This window comes from Xiphophorus couchianus, chromosome 4 (genome assembly GCF_001444195.1).
Source record: "Xiphophorus couchianus chromosome 4, X_couchianus-1.0, whole genome shotgun sequence".
NCBI lineage: Eukaryota > Metazoa > Chordata > Actinopteri > Cyprinodontiformes > Poeciliidae > Xiphophorus > Xiphophorus couchianus.
In genome coordinates, this window is record NC_040231.1 from 34,975,619 (window position 1) to 34,998,185 (window position 22,567).

A 22,567-nucleotide genomic window follows, 5' to 3' on the forward strand; every position below is an offset into this window, starting at 1 on the left:
TATTATCATATTGTTGATGTTACAATTATAAAATAACTTGCAATTAAGTTTTGGCAAAGATCAATGTAATTTTCACAGGCGGCGGAGCGTTGTTGTTAGCAGCTGTTGAAAGTAACTAAAAATGTTCATTTTAATGTAACTTAGTTACTTTCCAAATCAAGTAATTGGTAATCTAAGTTTCTTTTTCAAGGAGTAATCGGTAATCCAATTAAAGTAACTTTTTCGAAGTAACTACACTGCTCAAAAAAATAAAGGGAACACTTAAACAACACAATATAACTCCAAGTAAATCAAACTTCTGTGAAATCAAACTGTCCACTTAGGAAGCAACACTGATTGACAATCAATTTCACCTGCTGTTGTGCAAATGGAATAGACAACAGGTGGAAATTATTGGCAATTAGCAAGACACACTCAATAAAGGAGTGGTTCTGCAGTTGGGACCACAGACCACTTCTCAGTACCTATGCTGTCTGGCTGATGTTTTGGTCAGTTTTGAATGTTGGTGGTGCTTTCACACTCGTGGTGGCATGAGACGGACTCCACAACCCACACAAGTGGCTCAGGTAGTGCAGCTCATCCAGTATGGCACATCAATGCGAGCTGTGGCAAGAAGGTTTGCTGTGTCTGTCAGCGTAGTGTCCAGAGGCTGGAGGCGCTACCAGGAGACAGGCCAGTACACCAGGAGACGTGGAGGAGGCCGTAGGAGGGCAACAACCCAGCAGCAGGACCGCTACCTCCGCCTTTGTGCAAGAAGGAACAGGAGGAGCACTGCCAGAGCCCTGCAAAATGACCTCCAGCAGGCCACAAATGTGCATGTGTCTGCACAAACGGTTAGAAACCGACTCCATGAGGATGGTATGAGGGCCCGACGTCCACAGATGGGGGTTGTGCTCACAGCCCAACACCCTGCAGGACGCTTGGCATTTGCCAGAGAACACCAGGATTGGCAAATTCGCCACTGGCGCCTTGTGCTCTTCACAGATGAAAGCAGGTTCACACTGAGCACATGTGACAGACTTGACAGAGTCTGGAGACGCCGTGGAGAGCGGTCTGCTGCCTGCAACATCCTTCAGCATGACCGGTTTGGCGGTGGGTCAGTAATGGTGTGGGGTGGCATTTCTTTGGAGGGCCGCACAGCCCTCCATGTGCTCACCAGATACCGCCTGACTGCCATTAGGTACCAAGATGAGATCCTCAGAGCCCTTGTGAGACCATATGCTGGTGCGGTTGGCCCTGGGTTCCTCCTAATGCAGGACAATGCTAGACCTCATGTGGCTGGAGTGTGTCAGCAGTTCCTGCAAGATGAAGGCATTGAAGCTATGGACTGGCCAGCCCGTTCCCCAGACCTGAATCCCATTGAGCACATCTGGGACATCATGTCTCGCTCCATCCACCAACGTCACGTTGCACCACAGACTGTCCAGGAGTTGGCGGATGCTTTAGTCCAGGTCTGGGAGGAGATCCCTCAGGAGATCATCCGCCACCTCATCAGGAGCATGCCCAGGTGTTGTAGGGAGGTCATACAGGCATGTGGAGGCCACACACAATACTGAGCCTCATTTTGACTTGTTTTAAGGACATTACATTAAAGTTGGATCAGCATGTAGTGTTATTTCACTTTAATTTTGTGTGTGGCTCCAAATCCAGGCCTCCATTGGTTAATAAATTTGATTTCCATTGATGATTTTTGTGTGATTTTGTTGTCAGCACATTCAACTTTGTACAGAACAAAGTATTCAATGAGAATATTTCTTTCATTCAGATCTAGGATGTGTTATTTGAGTGTTCCCTTTATTTTTTTGAGCAGTGTATATATATATAATATATACAGTATATATATATATATATATTAAGAAAAAGCCAGGCAGCTTTGCTAACCTAATACTGATCATTTAAGTTCCAAAATTTTATGCACAAATATATTTTTGTTTAAATATAAAATGATGGAATTTGATACAGAATGGAACCATGTATAATTGTTTTTGTTTACACCGTTTATTGCTCTTGTCAGTCACATAATTTAAACAGAATCTCTTGATGGTTTGAGTAGAAAAATTGGTTTCAGAATCAAATTATGTTTCTAAAAATTGAAATTGAATCTGAAGTCACTGAAAGATACACACCTCTACATCATTACATCTAAAGTACAGTCTGATTAAGAAACCATTTTTCAAAGCAGTAGTGAGTTTTTAGATCCCTAAATTTAAAAAAAATATGCGTAAATATGTGAGGAGGAAAGAAAGTAAACACAAAAGTATCAAGTTGGACATCGCTTTACCACAAACGTGGCACAGAGGTAACAAGGTTCCTCTATGTCAACAAGGTGTCGGAACATTACTCAGGAAATTTTACTTTATATTATTGATTTAGGAAAATTTTTCAAAATATAGGTTGTCGACAAAACAAAAGTTACAATGAAAATGTGGCATGAGAAAAAAAGTACACCCCATGATTCTATGGGTGTACTTAGCAGCAGTAGCTTGTTGTTTTCAGTGTGACTTTGTCTTTCACATCACTGTGGAGGAATCGTCCTCCACAGTTGTCTTTGATTTTCTTCTTCAGTACTTTGTTGTAGATTAGCTGATGTGTTTGGGATGGCATCATTTAGTTTTTTTAGTTTTCAAAGAACTCACATTTGGCTTCTATACTCCCATGGTGTCCAGAGGAGCTTAATCCAAAATTATCATCCCCCCTCCAAAAAAAAAAGAAATGCTTAGTCTATGAAGTGCTTGTGCTAATAATATGAATGTCAGAATCTTGCTGAGATGTTGACAGTAGCTTCGTTTCTAATAAAAGTGTGCACAAATCTTGGATGATATTCTGTGAATGTCGGAAAAACATATTTTCACAATTTTGATATTTCCGTTAAGTAAGAAATGTGATGATGTGAGAGCTGGTGGAGCCAGCTGCAGATTGTCAGAAAAAAAACAAACATTATCCTCCTATCATTTCCTGTAGTCTTCTTCGTGGTTTCCATCAGTAGTGACATCCAGCTGTTGATCACGTGATTGGTATGATACAAAAAATTGTTTCCGTTGCAGTGTTGAAATACATCTATTTCGATCTGGCAGAAAAACTTTTTATCAAAAATAAAAAATAAACAGTCTTTTTTTTTTTTTTTTCAAAATTGCCATGTTTCCATTCAGCTAATTTATTTTCATAATTCCAATTTGCAAAATTTTAGCATGAACAGAAATGCAGCTAGTGATGCTCTTGAATGTTTTTCATTTGTGAATAATTCTTTTTACATCGGAATGAAAAATCGATGGCCAACAACGACAGAGACTGTTGTCTTTCCTCTCGCTCTCCTGTAAGTTCCAGACCAGAAAACTACCCAAACTAAGTTTTATATAGGTTTTTTTTTTTAAATAAAGATTCTCACACCTGCTGAAGATCAGTTAATAAGGTGCAGCACCCAGCTCTCCCTTCAGGTTTCCACAGATCTATTTGACTTCATTTATTAATAAATGAGATTTCTTGGTTTCTGTACAGCTAAGATTGGATTTCATATTTTTTTAGAACCTGGTAAATATTGGGGATGTAAAACTTTAAAATGAAATGAGCGTATACTTTAATTTTTACTAAGACTTTTAATTGACAACCACTGAAATGACCAAGAAGAGAAACACAAACTCAAATTGTTGTGCCACTGACTTAACAAAAAACCAAGCCATTTTCATTTAGTCATTTCAGAGCATGTGCCAAGCTCAAAACCATTTCCAAGCCTCCTACACAAACTGGCTGAAAGCCTGCAGGGAAGAGAGAGGGAGTTAATTAACAGAAGGACTATTTTAAACTACAGATCAAACACTGCTGCACAGTTTGCCGTCTCTGTAAAAAGACTGGAAGAGGGAAAACTCTAGAAATCTGTGAGTACATAATGTACAGCAGCAAAGATGTTGAATTGTAGTCGGGTGATCAGACTAGATCCATATGCTCCACTGAAGAACAACCAAGAGAAAAGACTTCCAGTCAGTGAAGCTTATTATGGCTTTTAAACCAATAAGTGATTCTAACAAATAACCCCTTTAGCTTACAAGTGTACAAAGGAGCCAATAAAAATTCTTTCCCTCCAACGAGATGAATGAGAGTGAGAGTTAAAAATCGCACTGTCGTCAAACTGAACATAGGACTTTTATTCTCAGTTGATGCACTAAGAAATGTAACACAAAATCTGAAAGCGGTAAGAGTCCCAAACATTTTAGCAGAGATGCACCAATAAATGGTTTGGTGACTGAAATGTGTCAATTTTCAGCTTTTATCCATCCTGATAAATGAATGGTCAGAAACTCTAAAATATCAAATCAGCAAAAAAAAAAAGTCTGATTTGTATAAAAGTACTCTGCTGCAGGGATGCACAACATATTGGCATCTACATCAGTACTGGCAGATATTAACAGCAGATGTTGATTTCTATCTTCTTGCTGTTTGTTTCTGGAGGGGAGCGAGCAGAAGTTGCTCATGTGGTCATTGTCTAGTCATTTGTTAGGTGACACTACCTGCTTTTCCATTTACCATATAAATGCATAATTTGCGAATTTGAAAATAAATTTGCTTAATGGAAACACTCCAAATCGTTTTATCAAAACTCATATTTTGATAAAACGATTTGGAACTTTATTGGTGTATTAAAATTTGGTTATTTTGCAAAACTGACACTTTTTTCGCATCACAAGCAAGTCACATGATCAACAACTGGACACTGCCACTGCCACAAACCACGAAGACGACGACAGGAAGTAGTTGGAGAATGATGCCACGGGATGTTTTGTAATGATTTATCACACGAACACACTTATTTGTGTGATTTTAATTGTGTTTCTAATTAAGTGGAAACACTGCAATTGCAAAGTTGTGTTTTTTCAACATAAGCGAAATATTGACAAAGTTTTGTGCACATTTGTAAAGGAATCGCAGCTAGTTAGTGATGCAGCGCAGGACTGCAGTGATTTTTCCAAAGTGTCGATTTATGTGTATAATATATACAATATCAGTAAATATTATCAACCATAACGTCCCATATTTCATTACTAGTGCATCCCCACATGTCTGAATTGTTAATAAGCTCAAATATCTCATATGAAAGTCATCATCAATGCCTGTTTTAGTGCAGATATGTGAAATCTAAAGACAAGCACAGCTTACCAATATGAGTCCAGATATGAGGGATGAAGTGCCTGTCAGAGCCACGTAGAACTTGGGAGTCAAGGTGTTGAGAAACATGCTTACTACAGAGAGAACACAAAAAACAAGACGGTACAGAGGTTAGTTCTTCCTAATAAAACAGTCTCTCTTCCAGGCAACAGAGACCTGCTTTAGAAAACATGTTTGTAAGATCAAATGCTGTAGAACCTTTGGAGGAAAAAAAACTAGGTCGTGTCTACAGAGAAACATCAAAAAGGCTCAAGATTCAAGGATATTTGTAATTCCAGCACAGAAAATGTTTCATACAGAATATCATTTTCATGTTTGTATGGTGTTTCCCAGAGAGCCCTGCTGCTCAGATGTGAAATTACATAAGAACCAAGAGAACAACGTAGAGAGTGAGGAACAAAATGAGACAGAAATGGCAGCTGAACTAGGAAACGCAACAGTAGAAAAACTTTGAGTACTTAGTACTTAGTTACTTTGAGTAGAAAAAAAGTGATTTATAACAAAAACCGAACATTTAGGTGGTTAAAATAAAAAATGTATTTAGATACAGAAATCGCTTTGTCAAACTCCAACTAGGCCATAAAGGTGTCTTTTACTTTCCCGCAATCTTTTGTTGTATTGTTTGGAATATCACTAAGAATGGAAGCAATAAGAGTGAAAAACGGAGGCACCATTCCACCATAACAAGCCACACAAACCTGACCAGGAGGAAGAGAAAACAAGCTGGAGGTGACCCGTCCATATACTACCATACATTATCCAACTGTATGATGTTCGGAAAAGAACATTTCTTAGTTCCATGTACACAGTTTAATTAGTCTTATAAGAGCTTTCATTTGACTTTCCAAACTGCTGAATGTCTCTTTATCCATCCATCCATCCATCCATCCATCTTCTTCCGCTTATCCGAGGTTGGGTCGCGGGGGTAGCAGCTTCAGAAGGGAGGCCCAGACTTCCCTCTCCCCGGCCACTTCTTCTAGCTCTTCCGGGGGAATCCCGAGGCGTTCCCAGGCCAGCCGAGAGACATAGTCTCTCCAGCGTGTCCTGGGTCTTCCCCGGGGCCTCCTCCCGGTGGAACGTGCCTGGAACACCTCACCAGGGAGGCGTCCAGGAGGCATCCTGACCAGATGCCCAAGCCACCTCAACTGGTTCCTCTCGATGTGAAGGAGCAGCGGCTCTACTCTGAGTCCCTCCCGGATGACTGAGCTTCTCACCCTATCTCTAAGGGAGAGCCCAGCCACCCTACGGAGAAAACCCATTTCGGCCGCTTGTATCCGCGATCTCGTTCTTTCGGTCATGACCCAAAGCTCATGACCATAGATGAGGGTGGGAACGTAGATCGACCGGTAAATCGAGAGCTTCGCTTTTTGGCTCAGCTCTCTCTTCACCACGACGGACCGGTACAGCGCCCGCTTGACAGCAGACGCTGCGCCAATCCGCCTGTCGACCTCCTGCTCCCTTCTACCCCCATTCGTGAACAAGATCCCGAGATACTTAAACTCCTCCACTTGGGGCAGGACACCCCCCCTGACCCGGAGAAGGCACTCTACCCTTTTCCGGCTCAAGACCATGGCCTCGGATTTGGAGGCACTGATCCCCATCCCGGCCGCTTCACACTCGGCTGCGAACCGCTCCAGCGAGAGCTGCAGATCACGATCTGATGAAGCCAAAAGGACCACATCATCTGCGAAAAGCAGAGATGAGATCCTAAGGCCACCAAATCGGATCCCCTCAACACCTTGGCTGCGCCTAGAAATTCTGTCCATGAAAGTGATGAACAGAATCGGTGACAAAGGGCAGCCCTGGCGGAGTCCAACTCTCACCGGAAACGAGCCCGACTTACTGCCGGCAATGCGGACCAGACTCTGACACCGGTCATACAGGGACCTGACAGCCCGTATCAAAGGGCCCGGTACCCCATACTCCCGGAGAACCCCCCACAGGGCTCCCCGAGGGACACGGTCGAACGCCTTCTCCAAGTCCACAAAACACATGTAGACTGGTTGGGCGAACTCCCATACATCCTCCAGGACCCTGCTGAGGTGTAGAGCTGGTCCAGTGTTCCACGACCAGGACGGAAACCACACTGCTCTTCCTGAATCCGAGGTTCGACTATCCGACGGACCCTCCTCTCCAGGACCCCTGAATAGACCTTGCCAGGGAGGCTTAAGAGTGTGACCCCTCTATAATTGGAGCACACACTCCGGTCCCCCTTTTTGAACAGGGGGACCACCACCCCAGTCTGCCAATCCAGGGGAACTGCCCCCGATGTCCATGCGATATTGCAGAGTCGCGTCAACCAACACAACCCTACAACATCCAGAGCCTTAAGGAACTCCGGGCGGATCTCATCCACCCCCGGGGTCTTGCCACCGAGGAGCTTTTTAACCACCTCGGCGACCTCGCCCCCAGAGATTGGAGAGCCCAATCCAGAGTCCCCAGGCTCCACTTCCTCAGTGGAAGGCATGTTGGTGGGATTGAGGAGGTCTTCGAAGTACTCTGCCCACCGGCCCACAACGTCCCGAGTCGAGGTCAGCAGCACACCATCCCCACTATAAACAGTGTTGGTGCTGCACCGCTTCCCCCCCCTGAGACGCCGGATGGTGGACCAGAATCGCCTCGAAGCCGTGCGGAAGTCTTTCTCCATGGCCTCTCCAAACTCCTCCCACGCCCGAGTTTTTGCCTCAGCAACCGCCCAAGCCGCATGCCGCTTCGCCCGCCGGTACCCATCAGCTGCTTCCGGAGTCCCACAGGCCAAAAAGGCCCGATAGGACTCCTTCTTCAGCCTGACGGCATCCCTCACCGAAGGTGTCCACCAACGGGTTCGAGGGTTGCCGCCGTGACAGGCACCGACAACCTTGCGGCCACAGCTCCGATCGGCCGCCTCGACAATGGAGGCACGGAACACGGTCCACTCAGACTCCATGTCCCCCACCTCCCCCGGGACGTGTTCGAAGTTTTGCTGGAGATGGGAGTTAAAGCTCCGTCTCACAGGGGATTCTGCCAGACGTTCCCAGCAGACCCTCACAACACGTTTGGGCCTGCCAGGTCTGACCGGCTTTCTCCCCCACCACCGGAGCCAACTCACCACCAGGTAGTGGTCAGTGGACAGCTCCGCACCTCTCTTCACCCGAGTGTCCAAGACATACGGCCGCAGATCCGATGAAACGACGACAAAGTCGATCATCGAACTGCGGCCTAGTGTGTCCTGGTGCCAAGTGCACATATGGACGCCCTTATGCTTGAACATGGTGTTCGTTATGGACAATCCATGGCGAGCACAGAAGTCCAGCAACAGAACACCGCTCGAGTTCAAGTTGGGCGGGCCGTTCCTCCCAACCACGCCCCTCCAGGTCTCACTGTCGTTGCCCACGTGAGCGTTGAGGTCCCCCAGCAGAACAAGGGAGTCCCCAGGAGGAGCACTCTCCAGTACCCCCTCTAAGGACTCCAAAAAGGGTGGGTAATCTGAACTGTCGTTCGGCCCGTAAGCACAAACGACAGTCAGAACCGTCCCCCCACCCGTAGGCGGAGGGATGCTACCCTCTCGTTCACCGGGGTAAACCCCAACGTACAGGCGCCGAGATGGGGAGCAACAAGTATGCCCACTCCTGCCCGACGTCTCTCTCCCTGGGCAACTCCAGAGTGGAAGTATGTCCAGCCCCTCTCAAGGAGACTGGTTCCAGAACCAGAGTCATGCGCCGAGGTGAGACCGACTATTTCTAGCCGGAACCTCTCAACCTCACGCACTAGCTCCGGCTCCTTCCCCACCAGAGGTGACATTCCACGCCCCAAGAGCCAGTTTCTGCAACCGAGGATCGGACCGCCAGGGTCCCCTCCCTCGGCCGCCACCCATCACACAGTGCACCCGACCCCTTTGGCCCCTCCCACGGGTGGTGGGCCCATGGGAGGGGGTGGCCATGTTTCCTCTTCGGGCTGAGCCCGGCCGGGCTACATGGGTAAAAGCCCGGCCACCAGACGCTCGCCATCGTGCCCCCCCTCCAGGCCTGGCTCCAGAGTGGGGCCCCGGTGACCCGCGTCCGGGCGAAGGAACACCAAGTCCAAGGTTTTCCTTCATCATTGGGGTCTTCGGGCTGCACTTTGTCTGGTCCCTCACCTAGGACCTGTCTGCCTTGGGTGACCCTACCAGGGGCATGAAGCCCCAGACAGCATAGCTCCTAGGATCATTGGGGCACTCAAACCCCTCCACCACGATAAGGTGGCAGCCCATGGAGGAGCCCATGTCTCTTTATCCACAGAAAAAAAGAAATTTCTTTTATAACTTCTTCCTAGATAATTCCTTAAACATTTAACGCAGTGACAAATTACAAAGTAACGACAGCGAGGCAGTATCGCTGAGGCTCAGACATAGAGAAGGCATGAAAAGCCTTAGTTCTCAATTACAATGTAGAAATGTGTAACTTTGAAAGAGCTGGGCTTCCTTAGATAGAAACTTTTTAAACTAATTTGAAAAAAGAATTGAGCTTCAAGCACTGTTTGAGAACTAGGACCTGTTATGAAATTGAAATGACTTGAGATGAAATTTGTTGTGAATTGGCGCTATAGAAGTAAAACTGAATTGAAGTTAGGTAACAGCATGTCCCCATAGTGTTTGATAAAGCTTGTTGTGTGTGAACCTTAAACATGCTCTGTCTCTTTAAAGGTGCCAGCTGTCATCAGCTTTCTAACAACAGTAAAATGTAGAGTGGGAAAATTAGAGCATTCTCTTATTAAATTGACCAGATTTTATTGATGCAAGAATTTTATTCTTAAAACTGTTTTTATTTTTTGCACTTGTATTTTACGTGTATTAATAGGAAAGTTTAGGATCTACATTTGTGTGTGTAGAGCTTTGCCGTAGAAGTACCTAAAAAAACACTGAAAAGGAGTTGTAAATATTATTTCTTTTGTCACTTTGTTTTGTAAATACCACAAAATATATCTTCCTGTGGAATTTTTAAAAAAGTTTATCAAGGCAAAAACTTTATAATTTAACGCTACTATAAACCAACACTCTTCCACTCATGTTTCCGTTTGTTTATTCAAGTTTATTTATGATGTACAGTAGAGACCAAAAGTTTGGACACACCTTCTGTCCAAACAGAACTATATACAGTTTGTACTGTATATATACTGTATATACAGTAGAGACCAGAAGTTTGGACACACCTTCTAATTCAATGGGTTTTCTTTATTTTCATGACTATTTATAAGGCAAGAAATCCCACTTATTAACCTGACAGGACACACCTATGAAGTGAAAACCATTTCAGGTGACGACCTCTTGAAGCTCATCAAGAAAATGCAGAGTGTGTGCAAAGCAGTAATCACAGCAAAAGGTTGATACTTTGAAGAAACTAGAATATAAGGGATATTTTCAGTTGTTTTACACTTTTTTGTTTAGTGCATATTTCCACATGTGTTATTCATAGTTTTGATGCCTTCAGTGTGAATCTACAATGTCAATAGTCATGAAAATAAAGAAAACCCATTGAATTAGAAGGTGTGTCCAAATTTTTAGTCTGTACTGTACATAAACTAAAAATTAATAAAACACAAATGGTGAAAAAAAATATGGCAATGAAGATATTAGTAGCAATATGTGATGATTTCTCTTTCCTCTCATCTGTGCTTCCATCATTCTGACCTTTAGCATTTTAGTGTCTGGTGTGACCTGCTGCTTGACGTCCAACTAGCTAAATATAACATTAGCATGAAAAATTAAAGTTCACAGCACCTGGAATACACAATCCCTCCGGATCACCACATTTTTCGCGCTAATGAATAATTGTGAGTTTATTGCATATTTTCAGAATAAAAGGTGAGAAACATTAGCTTTAAGTGACTGCTAACTCCTACCTGCAGGTGGCAGTAATTCTAACTTCTACTACATACTCTGCTGCCTCAGCCTTACCTGAAGTCAAGTTAGTCTGTCATTGTATCGGATTGTATCCCAAGATATTGAAAGAGAATTAATGAGGAAAAAATATTGCAAGATTTCTGAAGTAATTACCAAAATAATGACTTTGCAAAAAAAAAAAATTAAAATTAAAATGGCAAAATCCTGGAGGGACTGACTGTATTAGCCAATAATTGTTGAACTCCAAATAATTGTGATGTGAATATTACACACACTGACACTGTGATGAAGATATTGTCAAGGTATTTAAATGGCTGTTTTACCTGATGGACCTTAAACAAGGTACAAAAAGAATTGCTTAAATTTACTGTAAAATTACTGAAATATTTTTTTTTGCTACACTCTCCATTCATGGGACTATAATACTGGTAAATGTAGAGCTATCCATTAGAGTTGTTAAGATTTAAAAAAAAAATTACATTAACTTTAATGCAGTATGATAATTCTTAATACTTTATCCCTCTAATCAGCCCAGTCTTTAGCCTGGTACATTTGGGTGGGGATTTAAGGTCATGTTGCCTCCTTACTAAGTCTTCAGAACGAGAGCAGACGCCACTCAGATAGTCCGGCCTTATGCAAACACAGACAAACATGTGCATAAATTAAGTGCAGCTGGATAGCTATTCAGAGTAGTAAAGTGGAGCCTCTCACTCCTACAGAGAAGGCCTTTCTGAGAGGCTTGCAGTAAAACCCTCATCACAGCTGCCACTGGTCTGAATTAGAAGAGGACGCTGCTGTCTGCCTGACGAATGAGTTCTAATTAAGTCACCCTATGAACCATAATTAGACACAACAGTTTATCCACATTACCCAAAGAACAGGGCGCAGAGCAAGCTATATGTACGCATATTTCATTTATTAACAGCTTTGACAATATGATAGCATTTCTGGTCTTCATCTCTTTCAGTGCAACATTTTTCAAGTCAAAATTCCAAAGATTTAAAGACTTCAATAGCTCAGTAAAGTTGGAGAACAAAATATATTTTTCAACATATCTTGTTTTGAATTGAACGTGTGTTAGTGTTTCTATATAAAATAATTATTCAGCCCAGTAAATAAAAATTTACCGGGTTGCTCATGTTAAACCTCAACTTTTATGTCTTCATTTCTGTTGCCACTTTGGGTGGTGATAGCGGTAGTCTTTGTGACTTGGCTGTTGCCACTGATTTAGAGGTTCAGTAAATTTTGTCCCCGGTTGAGATATTGACCACTAAGTAGTGGAAAATATCTTTTACCTTTTATTTGTATTTATTGGTGGTTTTTAACTATTTATTGGTTTTAGTAAAGGTTTTAAAAACCTTAACTGGTGGTGCCTCCATCATGGCGGCTAGCCATGCCGGCATGCGGAGGCACCACAGTGTTCGATTTTTATTTAAGGAAAGAGAAGAAGAAAATAGAATAACGAGATTGGACTTTTCCAGGAAGCTTATTCAACAGGTGCTGAAGTTTCGGCCAGATGACCTGAATTGTATCCTTACCCTGCCTTTCAATAAGGGATATGACGTAAGTTTTTGCTCTGCCGCACTTCTTAAGGATTTTTGGACACGGTTTGAAAATGCTAAGACCCAGTTTTCAGCTTCTGACGTCGAGAAACTGACTGACAACTCCCTGAAAACGGTGATTGTGAGGATGTTCAATGAGACTGTCAGTGCTGAAGACATCTGTATGTGGCTGGGTAGATACTGCACTGTGAGAGGCCAGGCTATGAAGGTGCGGGATGTGGACGGCATCTGGAACTGTGCTTGGTGGGTCCCCATTAAACAATGGGAAGACCCCCAAGGCTTCTAGGGCCTGAAGCATCTCCCCTCAATGATAGTCCTGGGGGAGAACAGAGGCTACATTCACTATCAAGGCCAACCCAAACTGTGCCGGAAGTGCGGCGAGCATGGTCATCTGGCCGAAATGTGTGAAAAAGTATTCTGTGGTAAATGTCGAGAAGTGGGACACACGTTTGATGAATGTACGAACGGGCGGAAATGTAATTTGTGTGGTGGACAGGATCATTTGTTCAGAGACTGTCCAAAGTCGTTTGCAAATAAATTGAAAAAAGGAAAAGAGACGTTAACGGAAACGGCTAATGAGCGAGTGGAAGCAGCTGGGTCGGAAAATTCAAATCTCCCGCCAGGTCCTCTGATTGGAGGAGAGGGCGGGAAGCGGGGAGGGGAAGGAAGCCCCCCCCCAGACCGAAACATCCAGTGAGGGGGGGGAGATGCTAACCGAAGGCGGAGCTAGCTCGGACTCTGAGGAAGAACAGACAGACAGCTGCGATGATGCCCCCCTCCCCGACGCCCAGCTGGCTAAGAGGCCGGCATCTGAGTCACCTCCCGACCTTACCCCCAAGGTAGGGAAGAGAGGAAGGCTGGAGGAACTCTTCGGTTCTTTCGGAGAGGAATCCAGAGCCTTCCTCGCTGGCTCATCCAATGAGGTCTCGTTCCTAGATTTTGCTCACCAATCAACCCCGGAGGACCCAAACAAGGTAACGGCTTTAGAAAGACGGCCGACACCGAGAGCCCGAAGGGGGAATGGAGCTCCAACCCGACCTGCACCACCATGAGGGAAGGAAGAGCTCTGTTCACAGGACAGTCTCTGAACCCGCCGTTGTTTTAATGACCGCCCGTTTTTTAACATGGTTTGAATTTAGTCTTATCTTGTTTTTTAATCCTTTAAAATGTCGTACTTGATTTTAGCCATCATACTCATGACTCTCACCTTCTCAACCATCAATGTTAGAAGTGTGAAGTCGCGAGTTAGAGCCCAGAGTGTTTTGTCCCTTTTAACCTCCGTACAGCCAGATGTGTTTTTACTACAAGAATGTTCACACCCGTTTTTAAAGAATTACACCCGGTGGCAGGACTTGTGGCCACGGCCGTCTATATGGAGCGGCTCCAACGAAAATAAAAATGACGGCGTGGCCATTTTAATAAACAACCCGCACATCTTGGTGAAGGGGAGCACCATGGTGAGAGAGGGACGAGCACTTTTAGCAAATCTGACTTTTAACGGACAGGATTTTAACCTCTTAAATATTTATGGCTTTAATGACAAACACGACAGGTATGACTTTTTAGACAGAAAAAGAAACAGGAAATTAAAAATGATAAGAGATTTTAGAACCCCAGTAGTTTTTAACCTTTCTCTTATATATGCTTTTATTCGGAAATTTTTAGAACATTTTAGACTGGAAGGAGAGGAGAACAAGATTTTAACTAATCATCGTTTTATTGTCCCTGTCGTGCAGGACCGGGAACCAGTGACTCCAGTGCGCGGCCTCCTGTATGGAGACGCCTCCACCATTTGGCGCAACGTGAGCCATCCCGTCCTTCCAAACGGACTCCAGGACCTGTCATGGGTGGTGGCTCATGGGATCCTGCCGGTCAGAGCCGTTATGCACTCCCGTGGCATGTCTGTAACGTCCATCTGCCCCCGACCCGGTTGTGGCGCGCCGGAGTCGGTGAGGCAACTGCTGTGGGAGTGCAGCGCTGCTGTGGACCTGTGGGCGAAGGCCGGCTCCTTGCAATTCCCACACTTGCCAGCAAGGGAGGTCCTTCATGGACAGCTAGTGCTGTATGGGGTGAGCCAGCAGAAAATGACTAAAAAAGACTTCGCTGAGAGGTGGCTCACCCCAGCCACCATCAAAGACGCCACTTGGACCTCCAGAAACTTGCTGGTGAGCAGGCGCAGGCAGATGCCCCCCGTGGCTGTGCTCCGGATGGCAGCAGCAAAAAGAGGAACACCAAGGGCTGCAGGTGGCGCGCCAAGGACACAGCCACCAAGAAGAATCGCCTGCGCCTCCGTGGACGAAGGAGCCGGTGCTCCACGAGTAGAGGTCCAAGCAGCGGCGGCCTGGCTCTCCGGGTGAGGCAGGAGGGAAGGAGCTTCAGGGCAGGTTTCCCCTCTGAGCACCAAGTGCTGTCTGGAAGGACGGGACCCCTCCGGACTTGGGAGGGAGTCACCCCGGTCCTGCTCAACTTTTAACACACAGAGATTTTGTATTTTATAGTTCTTGTTCTTAGCTTCTTTTAGCCTAAATTGATGAATTTGTAAGTTTTTAGAAATTTCTGAATAATTGCAACAATGTAATGTTTTTAAATGTTTACAGTAACAATAAAATTTTTCGAAAGAAAAAACTCCTTTATTGAGTGTGTCTTGCTATTTGCCAATAATTTCCACCTGTTGTCTATTCCATTTGCACAACAGCAGGTGAAATTGATTGTCAATCAGTGTTGCTTCCTAAGTGGACAGTTTGATTTCATAGAAGTTTGATTTACTTGGAGTTATATTGTGTTGTTTAAGTGTTCCCTTTATTTATTTGAGCAGTGTATATATATATATATATATATATATATATATATACCTATATATATACCTATAGATATATATATAGGGGTTGGACAATCAAACTGAAACACCTGACTATATACAATATATATATATATATATATATATATGCATATATATATATATATATATACTGTCGTTAGGCCTGTCGCGATAAACGATAAATCGATTAATCGTACGATAAATTAAAACTATCGACGTCATTTTAATTATCGGCATTATCGTCTCTTCCGACCTTTTTCTCTTTCAGCTAATGACACTGAATGAAAAAAGGCTCAACTCCGGTGCTCTCCACTGACTCATTTCCTTAGTGTAAAGCCCAACGCACACCAGTTGTCGGCCGATTGTCGGCCCATTTTCAAAACCTGACAGACCACACATTAGCCGACAGAAATCCTAGGTATAACGGTTCGATCGGGTTCGTTCCTGCTGTGTGGTGTCCAACAATGGGCACAAAATAATGGCTACAAGTCCAGTGAACTAATTTTAAAACCAGGCATTAATCAATGCTTTACTACAATCTACCTGCAATGCATGTGGCTAGTGTCAGCGTAAAGTCCTGACTGAATGAAAATCATTAGAACCTATTTATGTCACATTAACGAAGAACAGCTGAAAAGTTACCGGGTTTATCAACTGCGGTAACAATTTCGCTCCAATTCCTCCTCTTGTCATTTCTATATTCTTTGCATGTTGAATAAACATTAATGTTGTTTCCACATCCGCTGGACTTCGGGTTGCGCTGTGTCAGCTGTTAGAGATTCCCCGACGTAATTTCCCCTCAGAAAACACGAGGAGAATCCGAGCTTTCTGATTGGCTACCTGTCACATTCAACAGGCTGCGTTAACATCCCAGTCGGGAAAAACCCCTGATTTAGATCAGAGCGGCAACAATGATCTACCATAACACACCACACAATCTTAGAAAGACCAACGTTCTAAGATTGTTGTAAGGGGAAAAATAGCAGCAAAAAATCATGTAGTGTGAACTATTGCATCAGGTAGTCGATGTGCCCATTTTCTCTATTTAAATCTAATTATTACTGAAGGGCAACATAATATACAGACTTCATAATCTTTTGGTTGAATGCAGTATTTATTTCCACTTTGGCTTTATGTTGTTTAGTTTTTTTTTTCCAAGTGAGTTTTTTGTTAATGGAGACTGAGAATCCATTTTATTTTTGTTTTTGGTTGTTTGGTTTATTTTGTTTATCAGTTCCAGTGTTAAATATTCTTTTGAAAATAAAGTGTATCTATCTTTGGCAGGAAATCGCATGCATTATTACATCATTTCCATTAAATCAGTGTAAAAAAATCTTCAAACAATATTATCGTTTATCGCAATAATTTTTGAGACAATTAATCACTCAGCAAAATTTGCTATCGTGACAGGCCTAACTGTCGTGCTTTTGGTTTCCGGTGTGATAGAGGCATGTGGGTAGGTGAAGATACACGACAAGAAAGAGGGGTCTCTTGCCTGAACTTTACTTATTCTAGCAACAAATCAGTTACAACAGTAACTAAGTTGTTCTCACATAAGAACTGTGTGGCTTCTGGCCTCTAGCTCTGGCACAGACAGCGCTTAGCTATGTCCGGGCAGTGAGCTGTGAGAACCATAACCATCAACAACATTAACAACGAATCTCGCGATGCTAGCCTTTTCTCTCGAGCTGCGTTGCATTCACTGACCTAACTTAGGCTCGGAAATCTAAAATAAAAAATACAAGACCCAGCTTAAGGTCTAATAAAGTTTAACCTTCTTTACAATACAGTACAGACCAAAAGTTTGGAGATACCTTTCTAATTCAATGGGTTTTCTTTATTTTCATGACTATTTATAAGGCAAGAAATCCCACTTATTAACCTGACAGGACAGGTTGACCTATGAAGTGAAAACCATTTCAGGTGACGACCTCTTGAAGCTCATTAAGAAAATGCAGAGTGTGTGCAAAGCAGTAATCACAGCAAAAGGTTGCTACTTTGAAGAAACTAGAATATAAGGGCTATTTTCAGTTGTTTTACACTTTTTTGTTTAGTGCATATTTCCACATGTGTTATTCATAGTTTTGATGCCTTCAGTGTGAATCTACAATGTCAATAGTCATGAAAATAAAGGAAATTCATTGAATTAAAAGGCATGTCCAAACTTTTGGTCTGTACTGTATATATACTGTATATATATAGTGAATGAGCCATACATTCAAATGCTTACCCACATGAATGTGCAGTACTACACACCAGAAGCAAGCCGAAGGCTACAAAAAGCATGTGGTTGAAGTGCAACATGCTAAGGGACATTCAGCTAGATACTAGTGGAGATTTGAGAACGACTTGTTTGGACTGGACCTCTTTAAGCAACATTTGAGTTAGAATTATGTTCTAAAGTTCTGCTTCACCCTCTGTCTCTAGGGTGGATGAAGCTACCACTCCAATGAGTTCATGTTGGTTAGAAAGGAGGATAACATGATGAATTTAAAGACGGAGCGCATCAGATAGATTCAGGACTAAATGTCAGCAGAGACAGCGGGAGAAGTGACCTTTCCACAAGACACTACAGATGGCAAACTGCTGGTCTGAAGAGAATGATAAAATACACGCACTTAACCAGCGATGTGACCATAACGTGTGACCATACTAGTCCTAAGAAACTGTATGAATCAATGACAATTTACATCAGATGAAAATATTTTATCTGCTTAATATATCAGCTTATCACCACCACCAGGATTGCTTTATGTTTAATGTGATGCCTTCTGTTTGGACTGTTTTTGAAAACTGAAATATTAAAAAAGGGAGAAAAAAATAATTGTTTACTTTAAGGTATGAAATCTGACCCTGGACATCACGGCGGAGAACTAGCATCTTGACCAAAACAAACTCCACTGAACTGCAAACTTCAACCAGACCCATTTATTCCAGAAACACACACCTGAAGAGAACACTCTGGAGAGTTCCTTTCAGACGAAAACTGAAGGTCTACAAGAACACACACCCCCAGTCAGAGCACCTGCTGCATACGGATTACTGCAAAGGCAGACTGATAATGGTACAGAGTATTATTACCCAACCACATACACTGTGTGCACAATTATTACGCAGTTTGTTTTTTTTAGCACATCATCATTTTAGGTATAATTTTTAACTCCAAGCTGGATAAACTTGAATGCTTAATGGGTTTAAGAGTAGCAGGTGGTGTATTTCTGTGTAATGAGGGAGGATGTGGCCTAAGGAGGTCTATGCCGTATTTCAAGGTGTGCATAATTATTAACCAGCTTTTTTTTCTTAAGTTAACTGGGCCAAAAACAGAGATTTAACTGACTTTGAAAAATAAAAAATGACCACAAGTCTTTAAGATGGTGCACGATTGTTGATATCGCTAAGATATTAGGGCGTGATCAACAGGGTTGCTGGAAATGTGTTGAGAACAAAAGACACCAAAGATGTGCAAAAAATCAAACCTGAAGCGACCAGGAAGCCATAATCCTCCAGTTTCGTCATACTCCAGAACTGCAAACTACCTGGAGTAGCTCTTAGTAGCAAGTGTTCAGAGCTCAGAGACATGGCCATGGTAAGGTAACGAGGCATTCATTTGAAACAGGTATGCAAAAAGCAGGACTTTATCTAGAATTAGCAGGATAGTAGTTCAGTCAAGGGGGTTTAGCTGGTGAAAGTGGACTTGGAGCGGTGCGGCAAAAACAAAACACATAAAAATATAGCAGATTTGAAAGGCAGATTTGGGCATAAACTGGTATGTGAATGGTTCGGTTGGAAATGGAGATAGAAAATGAGGAAGACATGGATTTTGAAGGGTGGACGCCAGTCGGGAGAGGAAGAGGGAGAGGACGTATGACAATTAACTGGAAGTACTAGAGAAATGCCAAATGGCCTTTCTACCTATGCAGTCTAGAGATGGGCCAACTGACCTGAAGGATTTTATCTAGCAGGTGCTTTTGTTCTGTAAATAAGGCCATTACCTTATAAGTACCCTGGTAATGGCCTCAACGCATCTCACAGTTGCACAATTGTTCCTTAGACTTCGACTTCGACTTAGACTGACTTTGTTATCATTTTGCATGCACAGGGTGTATACAGAACGAAATTTCGTTGCATACGGCTCAGGACAATGTTTGAGGTTCCAATGTTGTGAGTAAAATAAAATACAGTATAAAATATGAATATAAATCTAAATATAAAATATAAAGTGCAGGACTGACAGTAAAATAGAAGTTATTTAGCTCTGTACATGTGCAAGGTATAAAGTGGAGACCAGTTTTTGAGTGCAGTCCAGTTAAGAGTTCAGCAGTCTGATGGCAAGTGGGAAAAAGCTGTTTCGGAACCAGGTGGACCGGCACCGGATGCTGCGGAACCTCTTTCCAGAGGGCAGCAGGGAGAACAGTCCATGGTGGGGGTGTGAGGGGTCACTGATGATGTTTCGGCCTCAGGACACGCATCCTGCATCGATGGTTGACCTGACACTTCGCCCTTTTGCCTGAGCTGGGTGTGGAAGGTTGTTGCCGAAGCAGTTTCTCCTTGTGTGCCTTCTTCTCACTCACATGAGAGTTACAAAACTCTTTTGCAAGCTCAACCAGGAAGTCCACCCGTCTCTCCTGCACCCCAACGCATGCCTGATAAAGCACATGTGCATTCAGTGCTGCCATGTCAATCATGCTTGCCAGGTTTGCTGACCAGCTGTCACATAGTGATGGAACCTTGGTCACCCCCCGCAAGATTATGACTGAAATAAATGCCATTAGTTCTTGTGAACTGTTGTTGCGCAACACCCCCCGCCCCTCCTTTCTGTCTCTACTCTCTCACTCTCGTACTTCCTCTTCTGAGAGGGGAGATGTGCTACCAGCTCTCCTTCTAACGGGTTAATTGAGTTTTCTAAATCTGCTGGGATTTACCCTGTCCAGAACTGAAGTAAACTCTGTTTAAGCTGGTTTCGAGAAACGATTCACCTGATTTTTGACGGCCTACATCCAGGTGTCCCACCCTTCTTCCCCCTGTGAATTAGCCAGACTGAGCAGCCTACAGCCAACTAGTTTCACAGAGCACACCTGATAAAATAGATGAAGGAAGGGAAATTGGTGATATTCAAGGTAGTAAACGAGAATGGGAAGGAAATAGTTCAGAAGAAGAAAAGATAGGAGGAAAGTTGTGAGGGAGGAATTTAAAATAATATTAAAACTTAAGAACGAGGAAGAACAGGATAACATCAGCCCCATTGTGGCGTCAAGAGGAATAAAAAAAGAAAACTGGAGGTGTTGAAATGGTAAAGATTTTGAGTGATGGAAACCTATTGGTAGTTTGTAAAAATGAAGAACAAAAGAATAAGGCTTTAAATGTGGATAATATCTGCAAAAAAACTGTTGGAGAAAAAGGTTATCTCAGTTTTCAGGTCAGACCTTATATATATATAAGATATAACATTAGAAAAAAAACATTAGATTTTGTGATATGATATGATGGTGTAAGAGATCGACAGCAGGGAGGTGGAGGAGGATGTGGAATATTTATAAAGCAAGGGATGCAATATCAGGTATTAGGGAAAGAGGAAGAACTTGAATATATAGTAATTGAGATATGGGAACAAGAAGGTACATTTAAAATAATAAATGTTTATAATCAATGTAAAACATTATCAATTGAAATAATGAGTTAACTGAATATTTGGAAGGGAAAGTAATTTGGCGTGGGGATTTTAATGCAAATAGTACATTGTGGAGTAAATGTAATGATTAAAGGGGACAAGTTATAGAAGAATTAATGGAAATGAAAAATCTTGTATTTATCAATGATGGGAGGGGAACAAGAATCAATGTAAGAACAAGGATGGAATCAGTTATTGATTTAACAATTGTCTCAAATGTTTTAACTGGTATTGATTAGTGGCAGTATTTTTTGATATAGAAAAAGCATATGATGTGGGTTGAAGGATTATTAATTAACTTATACATGTTGGGCATTAAAGGGAAAATATTTAAATGGATTAGAGACTTTTTAACAAATAGGAAAATACAAGTTAGAATTGGTGAAGTGATCTCAGGAAAATATATAGTTGAAAATGGAACTCCGCAGTGGAGTATTACAGGTCCATTATTGTTCTCAATTATGATAAATGATGTATTTAAAGATATTGGAAAAGAAATGGATTGCTCACTTTTTGCAGATGATGGAGCTGTTTGGAAAAGAGGGAAAATGTAGATTTCATTGTAAAGAAATTACAAAAGGTTATTATTGAAATACAGAAATGGGCATTGCAATGGGGATTTAAGTTTTCAGTTGAAAAAACAAAAGTAATGATATTTAATCAGAAAAAAATAAACAAGGAAATGAAATTAAAATTATATAACCAAGAATTAGGGCAAGTAAAGTGTATAAAAGTTTTAGGACAATGGTTTGATGAAAAACTAAAATGGAATATACATATATTCAAAAACATTTTGATAAATGTAAGAAAATCTTAAATATTTTGAGATGCTTGGCTGGCAGTGACTGGAGAGCACATAGGCAGTCACTAAAACAGATTTACACAGGAATGATAAAACCTAACAGACTTTGGTTGTATAGTTTATGGTTCAGCAGCTAAAACACATCTGGTTAAATTAGATATTATCCAAAATCAGGCATTAAGATTATGGAGCATTTAAAACCACATCAACAGCAGCAATATAAGTAGAAATGGGAGAAATACTGTTAGATTTAAGAAGAACAAAACTAGAAATAAATTATTGGTTAAATTTACAAGGCAATAACTTTGATTATCCAACTTGGAAAATTTTAAATCCATGTTGGGAAAAAGAAAGAAAGAGGAGTTTTGGATGGAGAATTGAAAAGAAAAGAAAATAGTTTAAAATGACTAATTTAGAAATTACTCAAACACCAATATGAATTATACCATCATGGATTCTACCAGAAGCACCAGTAGATAGGTCAATACAAGATAAATCTTACATCAAAGAAGCATTCAGAGCAGCCCCCCGCCCCCACCTTGGCTCTTCAGACCACCTATCTGTCATGCTAATTCCTGCATACAAGCCCCTGCTAATCAGAACAAAACCTACAGTGAAGCAGGTGAGGGTGTGGACTGAGGGGGCCATGAAGGCACTTCAGGACTGTTTTGAGTGCTCTGACTGGGAGATGTTCAAGGTAGCA

General features: G+C 42.4%; 1 protein-coding gene and 1 long non-coding RNA gene across 6 annotated transcripts in view; both read right to left on the reverse strand.

Moving 5' to 3' along the window:
* The window catches only part of LOC114142854 (suppressor of tumorigenicity 7 protein homolog), a 60,094-nt gene that overhangs the window by 13,724 nt on the left and 23,803 nt on the right, over positions 1-22,567 (reverse strand). For all 5 annotated transcript variants that reach the window (XM_028014368.1, XM_028014365.1, XM_028014364.1 and 2 more), the window contains one exon: positions 5,149-5,231. In XM_028014368.1, the coding sequence (XP_027870169.1) occupies positions 5,149-5,226 (78 nt within the window). In that variant the 5' untranslated portion in view covers positions 5,227-5,231. The remainder of the gene's footprint in view (positions 1-5,148; positions 5,232-22,567) is intronic.
* LOC114142858 (uncharacterized) lies at positions 9,231-15,194 on the reverse strand. The gene is made up of 3 exons (XR_003595122.1): positions 14,715-15,194; positions 14,629-14,630; positions 9,231-9,241 (listed from the first exon to the last, which is right to left on the reverse strand). It is a non-coding gene; the product is annotated as an uncharacterized LOC114142858 (long non-coding RNA).